The sequence below is a fragment of the Trachurus japonicus genome, chromosome 14 (assembly GCF_045865225.1).
Source record: "Trachurus japonicus isolate A0001 chromosome 14, Traja_1.0".
NCBI classification, from domain to species: Eukaryota; Metazoa; Chordata; class Actinopteri; order Carangiformes; family Carangidae; genus Trachurus; species Trachurus japonicus.
In genome coordinates this window covers 3085459-3110728 of record NC_140920.1, presented here as the reverse complement: position 1 = coordinate 3110728, position 25270 = coordinate 3085459, and the positions used below count along the sequence as shown (strand labels likewise).

Below are 25270 nucleotides of genomic sequence, written 5' to 3'. Positions count from 1 at the left end.
AGTTATTCATCCATCGATCCACCCATATACATACATACAGTACATTTAACACCATACAGTATAAATGAACCAAAAAATCATGCTAAAAAGTGTTGAAGACCCCACCAATAAAAATACATAATGACTAAAGAAACCATCTCTGAATTAAAACACGATAAGTGCAGTAATGATCTATGTCATTATCCGTCTCTGGAGCCATGACACAAGAGAAGGAGGAGGCACAAACTCAGGGTGAATACATGATTCAGTTTAAGAGAAGCCTAGTGCGTTTACATGACACTTGAAAAAAATGAATTATGGCCTAAGTCTGTCTGTAACTGGACAACTGAAGTGCATGTAAACGCGTTAGTCCAACTAAGACTGGACTTCTCCAGATCTGACTGACTGAAACACCCTGATAATGCGATTTGAAACTGATTTTCTTCTGCATGTATACTATACGCCTTCATGTGTGCATGCTTAACAATAGATAGATAGATAGATAGATAGATAGATAGATAGATAGATAGATAGATAGATAGATAGATAGATAGATAGATAGATAGATAGATAGATAGATAGATAGATAGATAGATACTGTAGATAGATAGATAGATAGATAGATAGATAGATAGATAGATAGATAGATAGATACATAGATACAGATACATAGATACAGATAGACAGATAGACAGATAGATAGATAGATAGATAGATAGATAGATAGATAGATAGATAGATAGATAGATAGATAGATAGATAGATAGATAGATAGATAGATACTGTAGATAGATAGATAGATACATAGATACATAGATACATAGATACATAGATACAGATAGACAGATAGACAGATAGATAGATAGATAGATAGATAGATAGATAGATAGATAGATAGATAGATAGATAGATAGATAGATAGATAGATAGATAGATAGATAGATAGACTTTATTGATCCCAAGCTGGGAAATTACAGTGCAGCAGCAGCATTACACACAGTGACGATAACAAGAATATAAAGAACAAACTATACATAATAAAATAGCAATAGCAAATAAAAAGTAATGTACAAAAGTAGCCTATATACAACAAATTGGCAGTGTTGATTTTAGTGCAAAGTAAAAAAAAATGTGCGATGTGTGTAACTGTGTGTAGAAAATAAAGTGTGATGGCATGTGGCAGGAAGGATTTGTGTTGAGGAGGCGAACATGTTTCCATCAACTATTTGATTTTCCCATGTAAACTAAACGCACTGTTTGAGTTGTCAGTATACTAGACAAAGTGTGTGTGTGTGTTTGTTTGTGTGTGTGTGTGTGTGAGATATGTGATGTGTGAGGAGATGATGTTGAGTTTCATAAATCAAACAAAGACGTGCGGGAGAACAGAGCTCCACTCAGCTCCACTGGGGTTTAAAGGTTTTATCTGGGATGTCTGAAGCTGGTTTGTTTGCGTGGCCTCAGTACTGCAGCTCCATCGTAGTGTATTTTGCGGTGATGTTGTATACTGTAGATTTGCGGTAACGGTGCGGTGCAGCAATCCAGACAAAACACTGCAAAACATTCAGAGTTTGTGGTTTGATTATGAATCTGACAAAAGGATTTTCACACAACAGAGTGTAACCTTCATCTGTCAGGGATGGAGACAGAGAAGAATGTGCCTCCTCTTCGTCACCATCATTACTGAGGTGCCTCAATTCACTCGTTTTGTTTTGTTTTGTTCTCGTTTTTTTTATTGTTCCTGCAAAGATTTTGATTCGTTGTTGCTCTCGTGTGCGTATACGTCTCTCATAGACCATAGACATTATTCACATGTTTTCTCTCCGCTCTGCTCTGTGCTGTGCTGTGCTGTGCTCTTCATGTGGGTTGAGCCGGTCTTGACATCTGTTGATGCAACTCGGGGAGAAATGTGGAACATTTGGTCCATGTTGATGCAATATGACAAAACTGTTGTTGTGTAGGAATGAGACACTGAGCACTGAGGTATGAATCAAAATGGCAATTCCATGCACTAGTCATGCAATCCTCCCCAAGGTCCACATTTGACACTTTTCTCTGTGTTTTACTTAAAGTACTACCAAGAGGAAGATAATGTAGTTGTCGTTTAAAAAGGCTTCTTTTGTGGAGCTCTGGTAATAGCAGGTTGGTGGGCCAATCAAAACAGAGGAGGCACCCTGCCTTTCTTCTGATTGACTTACTGTTTTCTCCATGATCAAAAAGAAATCTGTTTGTGTGCTTGGTGTTTGAGTGGTGCACGTCCCCTGTTGGCAATACCCAATGATTAAAGGGATAGTTCAACATTTTGGCAAATTGGCCCATTGCCATAATCCCTATAGTCATAGCAGTAGGTTCGTTACCTTTAATTGTCGGTGCAAGCTGTTTTTAGAACGGCGGAGCAGAGCCGTGAGCTGCTCAGGGCTATGCTATGGAGGCTAATGGAATTTCTTGGTTTTCCTCATCAAACTCATCAAATACACAACCCAACAACTCCAAAAGGCTGTCGTGGACAAGTTGTGAGCTGCACATTCACCACACTATGAGATAATAACACAACGTTAACACACAGAGTTGTTTTAGAGGTAAATTCATGCAAAACCGCTGATGCGCGTTGCCTTCAGGGACAGTTTTTCAGCAAGCAGACTCTGTATTTACCTCGAAAATGGCTCCGTTTCGTAACGTTCCATTATTATCTCATAGCGTGGTGAATGTGCAGGTCACAACTTGTCCACCAGAGCGTTTTGGAGTTTGGGGATTTTGATGAGTTTGATGAGGGAAACCAAGAAATTCCTTTAGCCTCCATAGCATAGCCCTGAGCAGCTCGCCGCTCCGCTCCTCCGTTCTAAAAATAGCTTGCACCGACAATTAAAGGTAACAAACCTACTGCTATGACTATAGGGATTATGGCAATGGGCCAATTTGCCAAAATGTTGAACTATCCCTTTAAAGGCATAAAAGAGAAAAAAAAACAAGCAAACTGTTGATAGTTTGGTGTTTCAACGCTAAACCATTTGGTGTTTGGTGATTGGATGGTGGCTCAGAGTGGGTGGGACTTTTAGACGACTCTAAAGGCTCAGTTTGATCCTTTCACGGTATCAATAGAAAACCAATAGACCTGCATTTATCATCACACTACACATGGACATCTACCTCTCTACAATATGGGAACCTTTAATTAAGACTGACGCTCTGTTTCTTTATCCATAACACAACCTTTGCCCCTCGACTGTTTTGAGTGTTTTAACCTTATAGCTGTGTAGATAGGTTGTTCACTTCCTGGCGCTTTTGAAGAGGTCATGATGAATGAGATGAGATGAGCCACTATAGAAAAGTAACATGAAGGCACTTTTACAAATACCTGAAGTCGTCTGTTTTCAAAACATCTGACTCATATCTCACATTGAATATTTCAGCTGAAACATTTCCAGAGCCTGGACAAGAACAGTAGTTATAAACAGAGATGGACAGAGTACTCCACCCCAGTACTTGAGTAAGAGTACAAATACTACTGGTCAAAATTTACTCCGTTACAAGTAAAAGTAGCTCAGTCGACATGTTACTTGAGTAAGAGTAAAAAAGTACTTGCTTTTAAAGGTACTTAAGTATCCAAAAGTACATGCTTTTAAATTTACTTTAAGTAAGAGTAAGAGTAAATTTCTTATTTTTCACATCAATAATCAATAATATTTTTTTCTAAATGAATTTAAGGAGCTTTTAACTCTTGTTTCTGAGAATGAACTCTTTGAAAGCAGCTGCACTGATGTGCTGCTTTTAGGGGTTAGGGTTTCCTTCTCTGACAAACACAGCTTGTGTCCAATAGGATTTTAGAAAAAAAAAAAAAAAAGAGCAGAAGAGCAGACCTGAAAGTAACTAGTACTTTTCCTTCCTAGAAATTAACTCGAGTAAAAGTAAAAATATTTGTCTTGGAAATGTATTCAAGTAAGAGTCATAAGTACCAAAGAAATCTAGTACTCAAGTAAAGTACAAATCCTCTAGATATGTACTCAAGTAAATTTACTCCGTTACTGTCCACCACTGGGTATAAAACAGTAAATTTATTGTCTGACAAGAGCAGGATTTGAGTGGGGAAGATATTTTAAAATATCTTAGTATCTAAAACTATCGGTAAATACCTAAATATATGGGTAAATCTATTGGTAAATACTCAAACCTATCAGTAAATCGTACCTTTCATACCTACTTTCATGTAGGACTAAACATACATTTGTAAATAGCAGACATTACAAATCTAATTTATGGCTTTTCTAGTGTATTTAGTCCATGTTTTTTTTTAAATTTTAGATCGTATTTTCAGCTTTTCTCTAAACACCAACATTCCCGCTCCGGTGCTCTGGTCTCTGGAAAGACCTGCAGCCTCTTTCTTGTACATGTTTTTGGAGACTAACAGAATGCAAATGCAGGCGGCTGACCTCCTTTACAAGGCCAAGGATGGCTTGATGAGATCTGCCTCATCCCTGCTGTGTGCTGCCTTCCTCCCTTCCTCCATACAGACCTGTCTCTTATACACACACACACACACAACTCTTCTGCGCACATACACACCTGGCAGAAAGTTGTGTGTCCTCCTGCACGTGAACATAACTTGAGTGCAGCCCTGGGGACACCGGGACCCGTCACTCCAGATGGCCGATGCCTCTTCCAGCCCTGATCTGCCTGACAGCCAATCACAATCCCCCACAGCTAAGTGAGGATCCAGCCTCAGACCTTGATACTCCGAGCTTTCAGCAGCAGAGAAAAACATAAGACTGTGCCAGATGGAACATAAAGGAATAAACACAAGCAACACATCCCTTTAAAGGGATAGTTCACCCAAAATTGAAATTTTACAGGGGGTCTCGGCATAGCAGTGTGTGTCTATATAACGGTTGCAAATGGATACCAACTGTCTTTGTAACAAAAAGACACACCAAAAAACATCCAAATACCTCCATGCTGCTCGTATGTAATGACCGTCTTGTATTGAAGCCCCGAAATGCGAAATTGTCCAAAAAAAATTAAATAAGTCTATATTTAAAGCTTGTTTGTAGCAGAAGCTCCTCTTCTCGGTTCGTCAAATTTGGACAAACCGGGAAGGGGAGCTTCGAGAAGCTTCTGCTACTAAACAAGCTTGAAATATAGACTTATTTAATTTTTTTTGGGACAATTTCGCATTTTGGGGCTTCAATACAAGACATATGAGCAGCGTGGAGGTATTTGGATGTTTTTTGGTGTGTCTTTTTGTTACGAAGACAGTTGGTATCCATTTGCAACCGTTATATGGACATGCACTGCTACGCCAAGACCCCCTGTAACTCAGAGAAGCCACGGAGGACTCTGAAACTTCTCCCAGTCCACATGAGGGGGAGGAGATAATGAGGGAAATTTCAATCTTGGGTGAACTATCCCTATAATTTTCTCTGATCCTAACGCTACGTCTTCCCCTTTACATCTCCACAGACGGATACTTTAATTTGTTTCACTACGCACACACGTATAAGTGAGTGTCATCTGTTAGACAACGACAAAGAGAGGCAGCGTGACCAGTGCACAGTCTAGCCTACTGTATGTTCAAAACCAAGCAGTATCAAAACTGAGCTTTGAGTCACATAAATAATCAATGAAGCAGTAATCACTATAACGCTGCCTGAAAGGCTCGGCTCTGCCAGGTAAATGTCAAATATAACAACCTTTCCACAGCAGGTTCCTGAAGGCACCAACCCCCGTTTTTACATTTTAATAATTAGCACTGATTGAACATCTTTCCCTGGATCAGCCAACATACAGTATACCAGGATCATTTGCAAGGCAAAAACTCTTGGATACAGTGTTTTATGAGATAAATTGTTGTGTGTTATATATATATATATATATATAGCTCTGGAAAAAATAAAGAGACCACTACTCCAAAATGTTCTTACTAATCAGCTTCTCTACTGTACATGTATGGCAGCCATCGATTCCAGTGTCTATTGAACTGCAACACAAGCACCTCACTCTACTTAGCTGATCACCTGAAACAAATCATATTTAATGAGGAAGAAAGATTATAAATAAATAAAAAAAAACACTGCTGCGATTAAAAATTGGGATTATTCCACCAATTTTGATTTTTAAACTCTTCCTAAGTTTAAAATGTGGTGTTGTGTTGTTTTAAAATGATTTTCTTTGCATTATACAAGGTCTGAAAACACCAGATTTTTTTTGTTATTTTGACCTGTTGCCACTTTGTGCAAATAAATAAATGCTCTAAATGACAATATTTGTATTTCCAATTTGGGTGAAATGTTGTCAGTAGGTTATACTGTAGAATTAAACAAAAGTGTTCATTTTACTCAAACACATAGCTATGAATAGTAAAACCAGAGGAACTGATCATTTTGAAGTGGTCTCTTCATTTTTCCACAGCTATTTGGCTCACACACACATTTAAATTCAAATTTAAATGTATACAGGCAAGAGATTCAGGAGTCATCCTGTGCAAATAAAATAAGCAAGAAGAATAAACCAAGTGTACACTACCATGCATGATATATTTACATAATCAAAGAAAGGCACACAGAAACAAAAACATATCAATTAAATGGCGTCATTTACCAGGCAGAGCATTCTCAGCTATGATATAAAACCTCTTGCAAGAGTGGTAGAAATATTCAAACCAATATATGACAAAAATGGTTAAATTTGTTGTGTTTTATCACTCAGTCTGAAAGATTATGGAGGGCATTCATCAACTTATGTGACAGATCACATCAATACTCATATAATTTTACTTACGTATATAGATTTTTAAAATTTATTATTATTATTAAGTTGAAAGCAGTGGCTCTGGACATTTGTTATATCTGTCACCCGTTCTCTTTTGTATGGACTCAGACATTGGTCCTAAATATATAACGCTGTACTTTGTGTATCACAAAGTGAAAATTGCACAATCATTGAATCTCGGCCTTGGTTTTGTTATGATATCATTGTCCTGGGAGCTCTCTTGTAAAGCCTGCCCCTTATTTTGTTTGGAGGGAAACAATAGCTTTTGTGTGCTTCCTGTTGCAGGTGCAGTGAGTGTAGCTACAGTAACACCACCAAGCATCTGACCGACAATTGTCTTTCAAAAATAGTTTAATCATTAGCTCTGTTAGCTGAATGCATTGCAGTATCCAGACCCACAAGATGAAACGTATTACAGTGAGGTTTGAGACAGCAGTGTGGAGAAAAAAAAAGGATGAAGCAGGGCATGATGATGATGATGAGCCAGGCTGAGAAAAACACACGGCCACGTCATCCTCCCCGCCCTGTAGTTTATCATTGTTCAGCTGCGTGGTGTCATCTTTCCTGGCAATTAGCCTGCAGCGCTCCCTCTCTTTAGTGATAGAAGGGCAGCTGTGTTATTATAGGAGGTTGGTCCGGAATACGCTGTCAACACACACACACACACACACACACACACACACACAGAGAGACAAACACGCAAACACACACTCTAATGTGGGAGGATCGGGCCTCTTTCTGTCTCTCTCGTGGTTCTGTTGCAGAACTATTTGGATGCAAAGTGAGTCAAACGATTGATTAGAGAGGCCGCCTGAATTAAAGCCCAGAAGCTAAATTGCACAATGTCTGGGTTCAGAGACAGAGAGAGGAGGCTGATGCACGGAGCTGCAGCATGAATGAGGCACATTATGGGCTGCACCTGAAACACATCTTTTAAAGGGATACGCCAACATTTTTTTTCGTGTCTTGCCTCACTCCCGAGTCCATGACCAGCAGATAGACACCATCCTTTCCACTGTGCGTGCAGTAACAAGGGAGATAGAGCCGTATCGCCCGTAATTAGCTTAGCTCAAACACTGGAAGTGTATAGGTAGTGTTAGCCTGCCTCCTACCCGAGCCGAAATCAGCAGTCAGAAGCTGATTTCATTTTAGCTCTAAACTCTGTAAATATATCACTTTATCCACATTTCAAACATGTTTAGGTGAGAAAGTAGCCGTTTAGATCAGCAGTGTGTCGTTAATTTGTCTAAATACCAGCTGTTTACAATTTTGTTTGGACAAATTCGGCGCTACTCAAGCTAGCCGTTGTGACCAACGCACTTCCGGTTACTTTCACAAAATAAAACACCCGTTGCCCTTTACATACAGAAAACCATGACGATAGAATTTGTGCTTTTACTTTGAAATAGGAAGCTAACCTACCCTCGATGTAGCTAGCTTGAACCAAAATAAAGCGTCTTTGCTTGAACCCTCCGTTTTGACCGTTCTCGTCCCGTTACCGGTATTTGACCGCTCAAGATGCCTTACCGGAGAGTTTTGTCAGCTCTGAGACGAAGATCGGTCCGCCGGTTTCCGTTTAGAGTTGCTGAAGAGTTTCTCTGATGACTTTAGGTGGAGGCAGGCTAACACTACCTATACACTTCCAGCGTAACTACGGGCGATACGGCTCTATCTCCCTTGTTACAGCACGCACAGTCGAAAGGATGGTGTCTATCTGCTGGTCATGGACTCAGGAGTGAGGCAAGACACCAAAAAAAAAATGTTGGCGTATCACTTTAAGTTTTGATGTTTTAAGATGAACCTATCGTCTTCCTCCTCCTCCTCTTCCTCCACACTTCTGTCAAAGCTACTGTATTACCATTACGTCATATATTTCTGTCTTTAATCATCCTACACTCAAGGCTTCTTAGCTTGATTTGTATCAGTCATGTAAGGACGGAGACTCTCCACTCTCATCTATAGTGTTTTGATGACGGTGGTGAAGAGAAGAGACACCCGTACTGTGAGTGTTCAGCTGCGTTGTGGTGGCACCGAAGGCCACAGCATATGATTCACATCACTTAGCATATACTCATCCAGCTACAGTATGAGTGACCCCTCGTGTCCTAAGGATGGAGGCATTATCATCCTGTCTTTCCACTCATTTTTCAGGTTTCTTTTTACTTTTTAAATTTTGTCCTCTGATAATTTGTCAGTAGCAAACCCATTACACAGTATAATTACACGCTGGTAGTGACAGAAGATTTTTTTTAAAAGGATTTTTTAAAAATTCTGTAACACACATATCGAGCACCACTGTGCACTCTCCACGATACATCCACAAAGGGATCTGTTGGAGACACTAAACTACTGTATAAATCAAAGCCGGAGAGTCCTGTTAACCTCAAATTGGCCAAAATCTGACTCTGGGTATCTTCAGAGTTGCAGTGATTTCCTCACTTCACCCCTGTTGCAAAAACACGTGATTTAAAGACCACTGGGTGCAGCAATCATCACAGTCTGGACTGAAATACTGTGCATAAACCAACCAAGCCCCAACCTCCCTGCAAAGGCTGCAAAATGAAACTTAAAACTGCACTTAGCCTATTCGAATGGCTCCTTCAAAGCCCATAAACTCCCAATGTCCAATATTACAGCCGGCATAAACATGTTTACAGCCTGTTTCCGTCTCCACAGCTAATTTCCTCCTTCCAAACTCCCTCTTTTAAATTTTATGAAGGCTTCAAGTTCTGCACAAACGAGGGTGTGGCCACTTTGATTGACAGTTAGTCGGGTAGGCGGACTGAATGGACAGAATTCGCTTTGTCCCGTTTTTTAGATTAGCTGGGACTTTTTGGCAGAGTCAGGAACTGGCAAGATGGCCGCAGCTGAACGGCTCTCCCTCTCTCCGAGCTTCAAAACCGCTCTTGAGAAGAAACCTGTGGGTTGGCATCATAAAGGCTATACTGTAGTACGTCCATCTTTATTACAGCCCATGTGTCTTGACAAATAGCCAGGGCAATAATGAGCAACCCCCCGCTGAGAAAAGCAAAGGGTGCTCATTTGAGCCTTTAACCTCACTAAACATCACTCTAACCTAACCTTAAGGGGGCAGTTTACTCAGCAGGGATGCTTATTATTAGAGAACAACAACCTTAAGTAGTGGAGTGATTGAAATAGAATCTGTTACCGTCAGATTTGCACAAGACAAAAAAGTGGAAGAGGAAAATGTCATTATAGGCTACTGCTGCCAAACCAACCACCTCCCTCTCTCTCTCTAATGTGAATCCATTGTGCATTAAAAAAATGTGCAATTTGATCCCATGCAAGACAGAAACAATAAAAACTGTTACTTTGAAATGTTATATTTGCGATATATTCCTGTAGAAGTGCTGCCCATAAATAGTAAAATGGAGAGGAAATACTGTAGGAAAAGGAGATTTTCTTTCTTTCTTTTTTTTAAATATATAATTTTTTCATTATTTGTGGTGAGAATGTGATGTTTTTGTTCAGTGCTGAGAGCTGCTGGCGTAGTTATCATGAGAGCAGCATCACCCACCCCCCCCTCCCTGGAAACTGGGAGCTGCCGGCAAGCAAAGCAACCTCTTAGCAGGTTTCAATTGGTGCTCAAGATGCTGTTTCCACGTGGAAAGCCGTGGCTCCTCCTCCCTTTCTCTGTCTTAACCTCTCTCTGCCTCCGTCTCTCTCCGTCCCCCTCCCTCCCTCTCACTTTTATGGCTGACGGGGACCTGACTTTGCTGTGCAGACGCTCTCCCTCTCCCCTCCACAGCATCATCCTGTCTTTCCTCCCTCCCTCCCTTCCTCCCTTTCTCCCTCCCTCTCCTTTTTTCTTTTTTTTCTCGTTCTTGCACTGTGCGCTATACTCCGCTGATAAGATCCACTCAGTCCAGATGGGCAGCAGAAGCTAGAGAGCCGTTAAGGGGGCTGTCTGTCACCAAAAGACCGGGAGAACAATATAATATCATTTCACCTGCCGCTACAGTATGTTTGCCTCTATTTGGTATGCCAAGAAGCTAGGGAGACGACTTGTACTAAACAGCCGGAAAGCCAAAATGCTGAAAGACAAGGTAGGTTCACTTCACTTCACCACGTTGCATGCTTTTACTGATTTAATTTGGCTTGACAATGCAGGCAGAGAGAGAGTAGGCTACAACCTCACTATAACAGATGTGGTTTGGTTTTCATGCAAGGTTTTGCTTTTTTATGGTGAGCTTTTGTGATGGGGGTATCGTGCTTCTTCAGTTCACCTGTTGATGAATACCACTGCTGACGCCTGTGTTAGTGATTTGGCTTTCCGGGTAAATTAGTTGATTTATTTGCTCGGCTTCTCCTTCTTCCTTCTGTCTCATTTGAGAGAGGGACACGCACCCTGAACCTCGCTCGTTTCATTAAGCGTCAGCAGATTCACCTGTGTCAGTCACTCTGCACCCCAATTTCTTCTCCAGCATCTTTAACAGCAGCAGCATCTTCCCTCCTCCTCCTCCTCCCCCTCCTCGCCACCAAGTTTTATTTATGACCGCTGGAGTCACTCGATCGATGAAGCTGACCGCAAGTTTACGATACTGAGAAGGGAGGGCAGGGAACTTTTTTCTTTGGATTTAAATTTCACTCTTTTCTCTTGGGGCTCCTAATGGTGATTAATACTGTTCCCAACTTTCCTACCAGTCATGCAAGTTCAACACTTCTGCAAAAACTCAATATCTTACCAAGAATATTTGTCTTATTTCTAGTCAAAATGTCACTTCTAGTCAAAACAAACCAAATTATACTCAAAATAAGACTCATCACATTAAAAAAAAAAAGCAGCTTGTTTTTAGACACTTTTTACTTCTTTCAAGTATATTTTCACTTGAAATAAGTAGAGAAATCTGACAGTGGATCGAGTTTTTCTTTCTTATTACAAGCACATAAAACTTGCTTTCACTGGCAGATTATTCTACTTATTTCAAGTGAAAATTTGTTTGAAGGAAGTGAAAATGATCTATAAACAAGATCATTTTTCGGTGATGAGTCTTATTTTAAATGGAAAGAAATTAGTTTTGACCAGAAATGAGACATTTTGACAAGAAATGAGAAAAAATATTCTTGGAAAGATTTTGACTTTTTGCAGTGCACTGCTGCAGAGCGAGAGATCGCCTCCTCTAGACCCTTGCAAGGTGTTGTTACCTGTCAGGTTTCTGAACTATAGGTTAACCTTTGACCCCCCAAATACATTGAATATGACTCCCATCCAGTGGTATATATTAATAACATATAAATTCAAATTCAAATGTATTTTATTTACGTATATAGCACCATATCATGCAGAAGCAGTTCAGAGTGCTTTACATATAGGACAACATATTAAAAGTAAACAGCAATAGATAGACAGAAGTTCATACACACAAAGACATTTAAGGAAATGCACATGCAGCTAAACAGAAAAGTCTTTAGTTTGGCTTTGAAGGAGCACAATGTCGGGGCTTTTCTGAGATCATGTGGTATAAACTATTCCACTCTTTAGGTGCATAGATGCTAAAGGCCATGTCACCTATTATTATATTATAATAATAACACTTATTTTATAGCACTTTTCGCAGAGAGGGCTCACAAAGTGCTTTACAGGGTTAAGAAGGGAAAACAAACGAACATGATTGCATGCAAACATACAAAAATACATACAGCAAAATAGATGTCAGGCTAAAGAAAACACCTAAACAAATAGGTTTTGAGGGGGAAGCGTATATATACTGTAGGTATCACCATCAGTGTAGGTTCAGAGTCGAAGGTGCAGGTAAATTAAAACAGTGTGATCCTGATTGGAGAATTCCTGCCAGGTTAAAAGATGTTGTTGTTCTGTGTTTCAGCTGCACACAAACAAACTGCTGCCTGTTGCTTGTTGTTTGCTGTAAAAGAAGGGGGTAGATTTAGCTCAACCCCCTCATTCATCACTCTGTTTTTGTGTTTTCACCCTTGAACACATCCAGCAGTACAGTCCAGCACAGTTTGGTAACCGGATGTTTCCTCCTGGTTCGCCGGCTTGATTCAGCAAAATTACAGACTCAAAAAAAAACAAACAATCACTGTAGCGGTCAGTGCCTCCGTCTTCGCCTACAGACACCTTGACGTAGCGGTTCAGTGTTCGTTTCTCATTAAATACCCAAAGTTTCTCACAGCTGTTGTTTTTCAGCAACACTTCTGGCCACACGCCCTTTTTTTTTTTTTTTTTTTTGACCTTTTACACCATCTGTGGTCCTCGGATTTTCTTCTTTATCTCTTCTGTCACACTTTGAACGCACTCGCCAGCGCTTATGTCATCGAGTGTGATGCTACAGTAACAGCAACTGTCACAGTAACTGCAGCATCAATCCTACTGATTATACTCTCGCTACATATGTAATCTGTGACCCCTCCCCTCTCTACAGTGTGTGTGTGTGTGTGTGTGTCAAGGCCAAATTTACATGAGCAAAAAGCACCGAGCTGCTTAGCAACTAATGTGTGTGTTTATGTGTATCATATGTAAAGGTTTTGGAGGTTAATAGTGTGCTAAAGTAGAGTGCTTGGGCTCCACCTGAAGGCCCATGTTGACGGGTGGAGAGGGCAAATGGGGGGGCGGATGGGGGCTAATGGACATAATGTAAATGTGATGTTGCATCGGCAAATAATAGAGGACTTAGTTAAAATGTATGTTCTAATGTACTATACACAAAGATGGATCAGAAGTGAAGGGAAATTCAACTCAGATTGAAAGTCTTTCAAAATTCAATTGAAGTTACGGTAACACTTTGTAATAAGTAGCCTACACACTATTAAAGTCCCAGTATGTAACTTATTTGGCTTTTTATCATCAAAAACCAAATCTGTCTTTCATAAATCCGTATTTGACTGAAGGTGAATCACAGCTGCATCCAAAGTAAAGCTTTCTGGTTCCTTAGAATGAGTTGTTACAAGTCGTTACAAATACAGAAGTGGGCGACGCACCGAACCGAGGCGGCCATGTTGCATCGTGACCGTAGGTAACCACGGAAACTGGGCGGGGCTGTGGGCTCGGCCTGTTAAAACCGTCACCACTGTGTAGTGTGAGGAAGGACGGAGGCACTGGTGTTGCATTCAGGTGCAGTCAGGCGGACGGCCGTCGGCAAACCGACCGGATGTCATTTTACTCCACCAGAGAAAGACGGTAAAACAATACCACATCACCATGACAACATATTGTCACGCCTGTATTGTTTTGCACTTGTTTACATAGACGTTTGTTTATTCTGTTACATGCAGCGTCTGTTGTCTGTCTGACGTCTGCCCCATTTCAGGTGAATGCAACATCAAGAATACGTTCGGATATGCAACGGCACCGCTAGATGGGGGGAATTCTTACACATTATACCTTTAAGCATTAGTTAAGCATTAATGAATACTGAATTCTTGATTAATAACGCATGAATGCTCATTAGTATGTAGTTTATAAATACAGTTAGTGGTGATCACTGTGTTTATAAACTACATACTAATGAGTATTCATGTGTTATAAATGATGAATTCAGTATTTATTAATGCTAAACTAATGCTTAATAGTGTGTACTTGTGTTACTGAAGTTACTATACAGTCATAATGATTCACATCCACATATGTTAATGTCAATATGATGTTTTTAAGGCAAAGCATGTTTGAGCTGCTTTACATGTGTAGGAGTATTTGAATCCGGAAAAGGTAAATGACCAAAGCACAATGTGGTGATGCAGCTGTGTGTGTGTGTGTGTGTGTATGTCTATGTGTGTGTGTATTCACCATCTGAACTGTGTGTGTGTGTGTGTGTGTACCTGCAGTCGTGCATAAAAAGCACTGCACAAATGCACATGAGAGTCGACTCTCCCCGGCTCTGCTGGGAAGCAGCTAATTGGAGATGTGATATTTCGAACCAGCAGCTTTCTCATTTCATCGTGCAGGGCTTTATGATTTCACTCTGACGTCTGACTGCAGTTTATGCAACACTGGAAGGCTTGTGTGTGTGTGTGTCTGTCTGTCTGTGTGTGTGTGAAGAACATAAGTTTGCCTTGTGTAACTGATTTTTGGTCTTTGTTCTTGCATTTGCAACAGCTGATCAGTAAAGTGTGGCTCCCTTTGGAAAACGTTGCTGTTAGATAACACAGAGAAGGACCTTGGACAGAAAACAGGAGGATCTAAAGAAGAAGTGTTATCGAATTTGGAATGAAACAAGAGATAAAAAAGAAAAGAAGGCTGCTGCTGCTGCTGCTGCTGCTGCTGCTGCTAAAGTCATTTTAGGTTTTCAGGAAAGCAGGATGCTTGTATGTGGTTGTTGTTGTTTGGGCCCCGGCTCTATATCAGCAAATATCTGCTTTCTTTCTTTCCACCGCTCCTCTACCAGGACAAATGACTTTCCTTCCGCACTACTTATCATTCTGTTTTGATTAAAGCCGACACCTCACCTGTAGCAGAACAAGTGTGTGCAGCAGTGCTTTGAAATCACATTGGAAAAGAACTCTTTTCAATTATTGGATTTGCACTATCCTTGCCACATCTAAATTTCCCCATGTGTCAGCTCCTCAAAGGAAACCCTGTTTAATTTCCTCTGTCAGTAAATGATTTAGAGATTTTCTTTTTCTTTTCTTTTTTTTTGTCCACTGCAGGCTGTTATATTTATATTGCCTGTTCTGCAATAGGGAAAGTTAATTCATTTTAAAGGTTTTCTCTGTATTTTTCTCTGATTGTTTGCACAGAAACTTAAAAAAGGTGGTGTCATAAGTGGATTTGCTGCCCATGCAGTACTGTATATAGCTGAATATGAGTCTGCAGTCTCACACAGAGGCTGTTTCACTTGGTTGTGCTTAAATTCTTTGGCATTGTGTGGCTCCATGATCTAAACTTGATACCATTTTATATTTTGGTGAATGACAAGAAGCAGAGGATTGGGTTTTGCTGGGCGCTGTTGTTTCCTGTTTAAGATCACGTTACACAGGTCCTGTCTGAGGTTAGAAGCTGCTTCTGGAGCCAAAATTGCGAAGGAGGTGAAGGATAAATAACCCCGAGCCCGGCGGCTGAGTGATATGACTTGGGGGTTACTTACTTAAAGGGATAGTTCACCCAAAATTCAAATTTCACTCATTATCTACTCACCCTCATGTCGACTAAGGGCTGTGAGAATTTTCAGAGTCCTCCGTGGCTTCTCTGAGTTACGGGGGGGTCCGCGCAGCAGTATTTGTCCATATAATGGTTGTGAATGGATACCAACTTTCTTCGTCCAAAAAGACACACCAAAAAACATCCAGATACCTCCATACTGCTCGTCTGTAATGTCCGTCTTGTATTGAAGCCCTGCACTGACACAGGAAGAGCAGTGAACCAAGACACTGGGAACAAGCTTGAAATATAGACTTATTTAATTTTTTTCGGAACAATTTCTCATGTCGGGGCTTCAATACAAGACGGACATTACATACGAGCAGCATGGAGGTATTTGGATGTTTTTTGGTGTGTCTTTTTGTTACGAAGACAGTTGGTATCCATTGACAATCATTATATGGACAAATACTGCTGCGCGAACCCCCCCGTAACTCAGAGAAGCCACGGAGGACTCTCCCAGAGTTCCACTTCTCCCAGCCCTTAGTCCACATGAGGGTGAGTAGATAATGAGTGAAATTTCAATTTTGGGTGAACTATCCCTTTAATAACATAATTTCTTCAGATGGGTTTACTGCAATGAGCTTTCGTGACTGACAGATGTATAATTATGTCACCTGAACGCTGCCTCCTCTCTGCTGCTGTTCCCTCTTTGTGTCTCAGCTCCAGTAAAGGAACACAAATCATGTCAAGCAAACAAACAGCTGTTCATAGTTGTGCGTCGCTGCAGTTCTCTGTGCAGCTGTATCTGTTATCTTCGGTCATAATATACAACCACGACAGTCTTTTCCTCCCTCTCAGACAGAGAGCAAGCAGGTCGGGGGGCTACTGTACCTGGCTCTCCACTTCAAATGTTAGCTTGCTCTCCAAAAACACCCCAAATTAATCTGTCTCCACAGCTGTCCACAGTGAACTGTGCTTTATTTCAAAGGACTTAGCCAGGATCACAGCAAAGCCCACAGCTGCTGAGTGGCTGTCTGCTGTCAGAGATATCGTAATTACAAACTGAGCCCCCACATAAATAAGCCAACAGGGAGGAGGAGAGGGGGTGGAGGGGGGGTGAGAGTTTGTATAATACTGGAGTCACAGCGATGTGATGCTTACAACATTTATTTTAATAAATTAATGACATAAAACATTTCTTATAGGCGGAAAGTCCTTGAATTTATCACAAACCAAAAAGTAAGATTGGTGTGTGATGATGGGAACTTGAAGGCAAAGGCATGGGTCCCCCCCCCCAATAAATACCATAAACTATTCAAAATTGAACAAATGTATTTTCAGACTTCACATTCTTCACATTTTAGACTCACATCTAAAGAGAAAAGATTGAAATGGTGAAACAAATGCAATAATTTCTATTGATGTGTTTTATTAGTTGTTATTAATTTAATTTATAGTTTTTTATCTAGTCTTCATCCAGTTTTTTATCATTTATACAATTCTTATCATGCACTTACACTGTGATTTTACTCTATAGCTCCAATACGTACTCTTACACTGAACACTAGGCTGGCTTTGTATGCATTTATTGTATGCACTGGTCTGTGTTTTAACTGTTTTAACTGTCTGGATGAGCGAGAGACACCTGAATTTCCCTACTGGGATTAATAAAGTATCTATCTATCGATCTATCAATCTATCTATCTATATCTATCTATCTATCTATCTATCTATCTAATGTTTGACAAATATATTTCTGACTCCACATCCCATCTCTGGTCTCCTCCACTACGATGCAAATGAATGAGCAGTTTCTTACACGGACACTAATGACATCAGCAGGCTTTTAAAAAAATGACCCCCTCAATCTTAGGGCTTCATATTTTGATATTCATCCATATCTATTAATCATGCATGAAGTAGTCCCATACACTGGGAGAAAAGCAAGATGGGGAGAAGAATTGGGGATCTGGGAGGGTCGGTGGGAGGCGAAAGATAAGAACATGAGTAGACATTACATACCCGAGACCCTTAAAGTTATGATTTACTAATATAACAGCAGTGATACATGCTGTTGGCTGTTTAGGACAAATAAACAAGAAAGGTAAACACAATAAATTATTCCCTGTGCAGTACTTTTTGAATGATATGGCGAGACTCTACCAAGTTGAGATTTATGGTGGCATCATGGTATGAGCTGCATACGGGCAAAAAACATTGGTTCTGCACCCCTGGGCAAAGGGGAGGGGCGGTGACAACAGCAGTGGCGTTACTGTGTCCACACACTCATACAGTGTGTTTATTCTTTTATCAGGCCGTGTGTGCTGAGCGAAGACTCTGTGCTAACAAAGTGCTGAGGTTGAACTATGGGCATGAATTGAATTGGAAAGGCTGGAAGTGCTGCTGAGTTCAACAGTTGTTGCAGTGTGAGATTGAACAGTCTGAGTCATGTTTGAATAAGCAGCGTCACATCTCTTTCTTCCTCCTATGTCACCGTCAACCATCTCGCCCCTCTTCGTCAGCATTGTTTCCAGCTGAACAGCGATTTTTCTTTTCTTTTTTCACCTCGACCGTTGCAAACCGAGGTTTACTGTAAATAAATGTTGCAGACAGCGGAAGGACGGTCGGTGTTTCTGCTTCTTGTCTTTGTGATGGAGGATGGAGATCAGCAGCCTGTGTGTTCCTGTGTGAAGTGGTACAGTAATCATCAAATAGCTGATCGACGGTTTGGAACGGAAATAATAAGCTGATTAAAAAAACGCAGTTGCAGCCTCACAAATGATATTTGTTGTTCGAGTTTTTCCTCAGTTTGGTATAAATATCAAAAACTTTGTGCTCTGTATCTGATATTTGACATTTTAGAGACTAAAACCATAAATTGTGTTTATTACGAACCCTCTCTCTCCTCTCCTCTCTGCTCCACCACTCTCATGGATTAACTCTCTCTATTCCCAGTTTGTCTCTTTCTCTCTCTCTCTCTCTCTCCCTCTTTTCCTCCCTTGTGGTTGTTACTCTCATGACGTCCCAGTGGCAAAGCAGCCATTTGCTGCATGGTTACCAGCTCCTTCTGATAATGGATATGCACTTCCCTCTGGCAGGATTGCCAAGGGTTTTTTTTTGTTTTTTTTCCAAAGGGTCAGTGTTAAAGGGATAGTTCAACATTTTTGGCAAATTGGCCCATTGGCATAATCCCTATAGTGTTAGGAGTAGGAGTAGGTTTGTTACCTTTAATTGTCGGTGCAAGATATTTTTAGAATGGCGGAGCAGAGCCGCGAGCTGCTCAGAGCTACACTACGCTTTCCCTCATCAAACTCATCAAATACACAATCCAACAACTCCACAACGCTCTGGTGGACAAGTTGTGACCTGCACATTGACCACGCTATGAGATAATAACACAACGTTACCACACAGAGTTGTTTTAGAGGGAAATACAGAGACTGATTATGAAAAACTGTCCCTGAAGGCAAGGTGCATCAGCGGTTTTGCATGAATTTCCCTCTAAAACAACTCTGTGTGGTAACGTTGTGTTATTATCTCATAGCGTGGTGAATGTGCAGGTCACAACTTGTCCACCAGAGCGTTGTGGAGTTGTTGGATTGTGTATTTGATGAGTTTGATGAGGGAAACCAAGAAATCCCATGAGCCTCCGTAGCGTAGCTCTGAGCAGCTCACGGCTCTGCTCCGCCGTTCTAAAAACAGCTTGCACCGACAATTAAAGGTAACAAACCTACTGCTATGACTATAGGGATTATGGCAATGGGCCAATTTGCCAAAATGGAGAAGTGAGTGGCATAGAAACATGGCGGCGTGTGATCAGGTCGTCCTTCTATATTTTTACGGCTTCTACGACGCTTCTGCAGCGAGCTGAGTGGAGTTTGCAGCATTTTTCCTACCCTCTCTACCCACCCACCTTGTTTTTATTTGTACCTGCGAGTTGTTATCAGTGTCACGCCAGGCGAGTCTAATCCTCCCGTCCTTCAGTGGTGAAGCAGAGAGAGCGCGGCCGCTCCCGGGCAGCAACACACGGGCCCGAGGCCTGAGTTGTTCTCCACACGTCCACTCACTCTCCTGCAGCCTGATCAACTGGAAAAAAGTCACGGAGAAAATGAGGGAGAGACACATGAGAGGCCAGTGTGTGTGTGTGTGTGTGTGTGTGTGTGTGTGTGTGTGTGTGTGTGTGTGTGTGTGTGGGAGGGAGATAGCTGTGGGCTGGTAAGGAGAGAGAGGAGAGGTCACTGACAAACGAGCGAAAGAGACAGAACACAAAGTGAAAGAAGGAAAAAATGGGAGGAGACAGACAGGTAGATGAAGAAGTAGCTCGTTCGTCTCCGAGTAGGGCTGCAGCTATCGAATATTTTAGTAATCGAGTACTCTACTGAAAATTACATCGATTAATCGAGTAATCGGATAAAACGTATTTTTGCTTGGTTAAAGAGCAATTATGAATACACAAGAGAAAATAACATATTTCACTCAATAATGAATGACCAATTGGTTTCCTTTTGTAGAATCAACTGTTTTTATTTCTTAAATTCACAAGCAAGTATTTTCTGGTCTTGAAACATTACTAAAGAGGCGACTGCTGCTAACATAAATAAGAATAAATAAAACACAAATAAAAATAAATAAAATTAAATTACTTTCAAGATATCAAAAATAAATAAAATTAAATTACTTTCAAGATATCAAAAATGTTTTCTGTGGAGATGCTGCAACATGGAAGACGTGCTGCTGTGGTATGCAAGGGCCGTGTTACAACTAGAGTGCCTATAGAGACATTTTCTGTCTTTTTGTCGCCTTTTTCTCCCTCAGTCAAACACCCACGTCCGCCCCCCCGTTAAGGTTTCTATCTAATCAACGGTCTCACCGCAACAGATGGTTCACGTCATGATAACTTTATTTTGGCCATTCAAACTTCCACAGTCCATAGTCCTTTTCTTTGTTTGATATTTCAAGAGACTTTGGTTAAGTAGCCTAACCATGGATAGCTCCTAGGCAGGATTGTTCTGCTGTGTTGTCGCCACTCGCCACCGTCCCCCCGTCATCGCGGCCATCGCCTCGCCGCCGCCGCCGCCCCCCCCCTCCCCATCTCCGCCGTCATCCGCGGCGAACGGCCGCGCGGGGGGGGGGGGGGGTGCACGGTTACGTTCATAGGTTACGTTACGGCGCACGTTGTGCCACATTGAAAGTCCGTGCGGCCGCTTGAACTACAATTAAATTAACGATTCCTCGAGGCAGAAAAAAATCCTCGGACCATTTTTTGTAATCGAGGTACTCGAATTACTCGAGGAATCGTTTCAGCCCTATCTCCGAGTGAATCACTTCTCTCTTGATTGTTCCACTTGTACAAAAGATGGAGATGAAAGGTTAGAGCGGGAGGAGTTTTACTGAGAATTTTCAATTAGCTGGCTTGAACCAATGTTCAGTGTTGTTGTATTTGATTTACCTCCCACTGCAGTGACTAACTTGTTGTGTTTTATTTAAGTTCATTATGGTGTGTTTGTGTTTGGACGAGGAGTTTTATGTTTATTTGTAGCACGAGCCCTTTTGCTCCACCTTTTTGGCACATGATTGGTTAACCAGCTACTTACAAAACAGATCAATATCAATATGTCCATATTAATAAGACAAACTCCATTACTGTTTCTTTTATACTATAATAATGACATATGTTTGGTTTCTAAATCCCTGAAATGTATTTTATTTGCTGATGACACGACTGTGTTCTGTAGTGGGGATCATTTGGGGGTCAACTTCTGGATATGGTAGAGAAGGAGCTACAGAAATTCAAAGAATGGTTTGACTTCAATAAATGACCACTCCATCTCGGTAAAACAAAGTGTATCATACTGTATTTGGGAAAAAGCCCAGGAATTCAAGCAGAAACTTATGAACAATAAATGATGCAGAAATTGAATTTGTACCTGAAACCAAATTTCTTGGAGCTATCGTTGATGATAAATTAAATTGGAAATCACACATAAATTATGTCAAATCCAAAATGTCAAAATCCATTGCAATTCTCTATAAAGCCCAAGCTTTCCTCTCTCAACACTCACTAATCACATTATATTATTCATTAATTGCCCCATATATGACATATTGCATTGAGGTTTGGGGAAACACATACAGAACAAATACAAATTCTATTTTTTTATTGCAAAAAAAAAAAAAGGCTATAAGAATCTTAAGTAATAAACCTTTCCGTGAGCCAACCAACCAACCCACTATTTAGTCGCTTGAACATTTTGAAATTCAGGGACTTAGTTGATCACATTACAATACAAACCATGTACAAAGCAAAACATTCTACCTCCTCAAGAATCTGTTTAAAATGAAGGATTCCAGTTATAACCTGAGAAGACCACTATTATTTGAGAAACCAAAGACTCAAACTACTTTCTGTTGGAGGGGTTATAACATCTGGGTGAATCGCTTCTCTCTCTTGATTGTTCCGCTTATACAAAAGATGGAGACGAAAGGTTAGAGCGAGAGGAGTTCTTCTGAGAATTTTCAATTAGCTGGCTTGAACCAATGTTCAGTGTTGTACTATTTGATTTACCTCCCACTGCAGTGAGTGACTAACTTGTTGTGTTTTTTTTTTTTTATTCAAGCTCATTATGGTGTGTTTGTGTTTGGACGAGGAGTTTTATGTTTATTTGTTGCACGAGCCCTTTTTTGCTCCACCTCTTTTCCTGACGTGCTCCATTGATCTGTCTCTAATCCAGTTTGGGCTTCCTGACAGAGCTGACTTCCCTCAGGCATTAATTATAACCTCCATGTGAGTTATATCAGTGGGCTCCATGCAGCTACACCCAGCACTCTGCTGCGCTGCCTAATCCAATCGCATCCACGTCTGTGTCCCGGCCCTCGCTGCTGCTGCTCTCACCCAATCAGATATATTGAGTATGTGTCGCAAGTGTTTCCCCTGGCTTCACACACCCCCCCTAGAGCGATATCACCCATCTGTTCTCAACAGCTCCACTGCCATTTGTTGTTCTAAAGTCCGCTCTGTAAAGAATGCACTCGCACTCGCCAAAACACAGCTGTGGAGAGGGGGCAGATGTGTCCGTGATCCATGCAAACTCCAACCGACGGATGAAAAAACGCTTTTGAAAACAATATAAACAGCTGATTTGTGGATTTGTGGATTTATTTGACCCCTTTTGAAGATGATGTGGGGAATTACTGAACTTTTTTTCCTTGTTGGGAATGGGATATACCTTTTAACTAAAAAAAATAAGATGCAATGTCTGTGGGAAACTGTTTGATCTGGCTCGGTGGCCTCTGGCAGTCGTTGTCGTTAGAGTAAATTTGGAGCTCGCAAAACTTTCAAGATGAGTTTCATGGGGAAGCAGCGATGGGGCAGCATGAATAACAACTCGTCCCTGGGCTACGCTCTCCACGGAGGAAGCGTCCCGAACCTGCTGCCTCGTCCCTGCTCCGAGGGCCTCGGGACGCTGAAGAAGAGGCTGTCCATGGACGTGCTGCGAGGCTGGGCGCCCGACCTGGGCAGCCTCAGCATGGGGCTCAACCTCAACCTGAGCCCGGTGAAGTGGCCGTCGCTCGTCACCGTCTGCAGGTGGAAACAGACGCTGTCAGAGAAGCTGAAGAAGAAACACGTCAGTGGCGCTGAGGAGGATTCACAGGTTAGAAAGCTCCAGAGGGAGACCGATGTTGGATGGTTTTCGTTATATATATATATTTTTTTTTAGATGAAAACTAATTTTAAAGGGGATAGTTCAACATTTTGGCAAATTGGCCCATTGCCATAATCCCTATAGTCATAGCAGTAGGTTCGTTACCTTTAATTGTCGGTGCAAGCTATTTTTAGAACGGTGGAGCAGAGCCGTGAGCTGCTCAGAGCTACGCTACGGAGGCTAAAGGAATTTCTTGGTTTCCCTCATCAAACTCATCAAATACACAATCCAACAACTCCACAACATTCTGGTGGACAAGTTGTGACCTGCACATTCACCACGCTATGAGATAATAACACAACGTTACCACACAGAGTTGTTTTAGAGGGAAATACAGAGACTGCTTGATGAAAAACTGTTCCTGAAGGCAACGTGCATCAGCGGTTTTGCATGAATTTCCTTCTAAAACAACTCTGTCTGGTAACGTTGTGTTATTATCTCATAGCGTGGTGAATGTGCAGGTCACAACTTGTCCACCAGAGCGTTGTGGAGTTGTTGGATTGTGTATTTGATGAGTTTGATGAGGGAAACCAAAGAAATCCCATGAGCCTCCGTAGCGTACAGTAGCTCTGAGCAGCTCACGGCTCTGCTCCGCCGTTCTAAAAATAGCTTGCACCGACAATTAAAGGTATCGAACCTACTGCTATGACTATAGGGATTATCTATACTACAGTGAATTTATGTGATAACAGCCTGCAGGTTTAACTTTGTCAATCTCTGATTACTTTACTTTACTTTGGATGGGACAGTGCACATTAATGAACATACTGTATAAAAACATGTAAATGTGCCGGATTATAGCAGCAATGCTAATTTCCATCTGGAGTCCCAGAGCATAAAAAACAGTACCGTGACAATACATAGAGTAGACGACATAATAATGCAGACAACAAGAAGATAACAAGACGACTATAACGAAATAAAACACTTCAATGGGTAGGGGGACCATAAGAGTTGATGAGAGATAAAGTGCAAAAGTGCAGGAGTGCATAGGTACCAAGTTGTATTGCACAAGGCCCTAAAGTGCACATCAGTTTAAAGTGCCAGGTTGTATTACACTATGCCCATTACACCCAGTTGCACAAGCAGGAGTGTGTAGATATTGCACGGAATGTAATACATAATTGTAATTATGTAAGATTAACTTTATTTGAATGCAGCGTTGTGTTTAAAACTCCTGTTCAAGGTTCAGCCAGGCCAAGACGTGATGAAAACAGAGCAGAAGGCAGCAGTGCAGCAGTGCAGCACGAACCCTGCAGCTCTCAGGGCAAACTCATATAACAATACTGAAACCCTCCACTGCTCCAATGATTTTACAGCCAACCATTTTTTTTTTTTACATTAACACATACCGTGTAATTAGAAATGTAGTGTTCTGCCCAACAGGTTTCTGAAATTCATGGAATACATCAAGGATATTATATCAGACTTTCCTTGTAGCGGTTAATTGAAAAACTGGCTGGAGATCTGTCACTGCAGCCACTGGATTTTATTTTATTTTTTTAAGTTTCCACTGAGTATTCAGTGTTTCTCTGTGCGTTGTGTCACGAACAGCTCAATGAAAATAATGACCATGTAATGTTTTCACAGTATAGCTTCAGACGTTGGGGTTAAATTAAATTATCATAGTTAAGCAGGGAGGAAAAAGGGAGAATAAGGGAACACTGCAAAAACTCAAAATCTTACCAAGAATATTTGTCTTATTTCTAGTCAAAATGTCATTTCTAGTCAAAACAAATCTCATTATACGTAAAATCACATTAAAAGTAGC

The 25270-nt window shown here is 41.1% G+C and overlaps 1 protein-coding gene across 29 annotated transcripts in view; it reads left to right on the top strand.

The window, feature by feature from the left end:
* The window catches only part of dlg2 (discs, large homolog 2 (Drosophila)), a 262869-nt gene that overhangs the window by 138200 nt on the left and 99399 nt on the right, over positions 1 to 25270 (top strand). Inside the window, exon 1 of one of the 29 annotated variants that reach the window (XM_085797032.1) lies at positions 10627 to 10805. The exons of 27 other annotated variants lie outside the window; for them this stretch is intronic. In XM_085797032.1, coding sequence (XP_085653158.1) covers positions 10722 to 10805 — 84 coding nt within the window. In that variant the 5' untranslated portion in view covers positions 10627 to 10721. Of the gene's footprint in view, positions 1 to 10626; positions 10806 to 25270 lie in introns of those variants that run through there. One more of the 29 variants, XM_085797029.1, reaches the window with a different exon arrangement.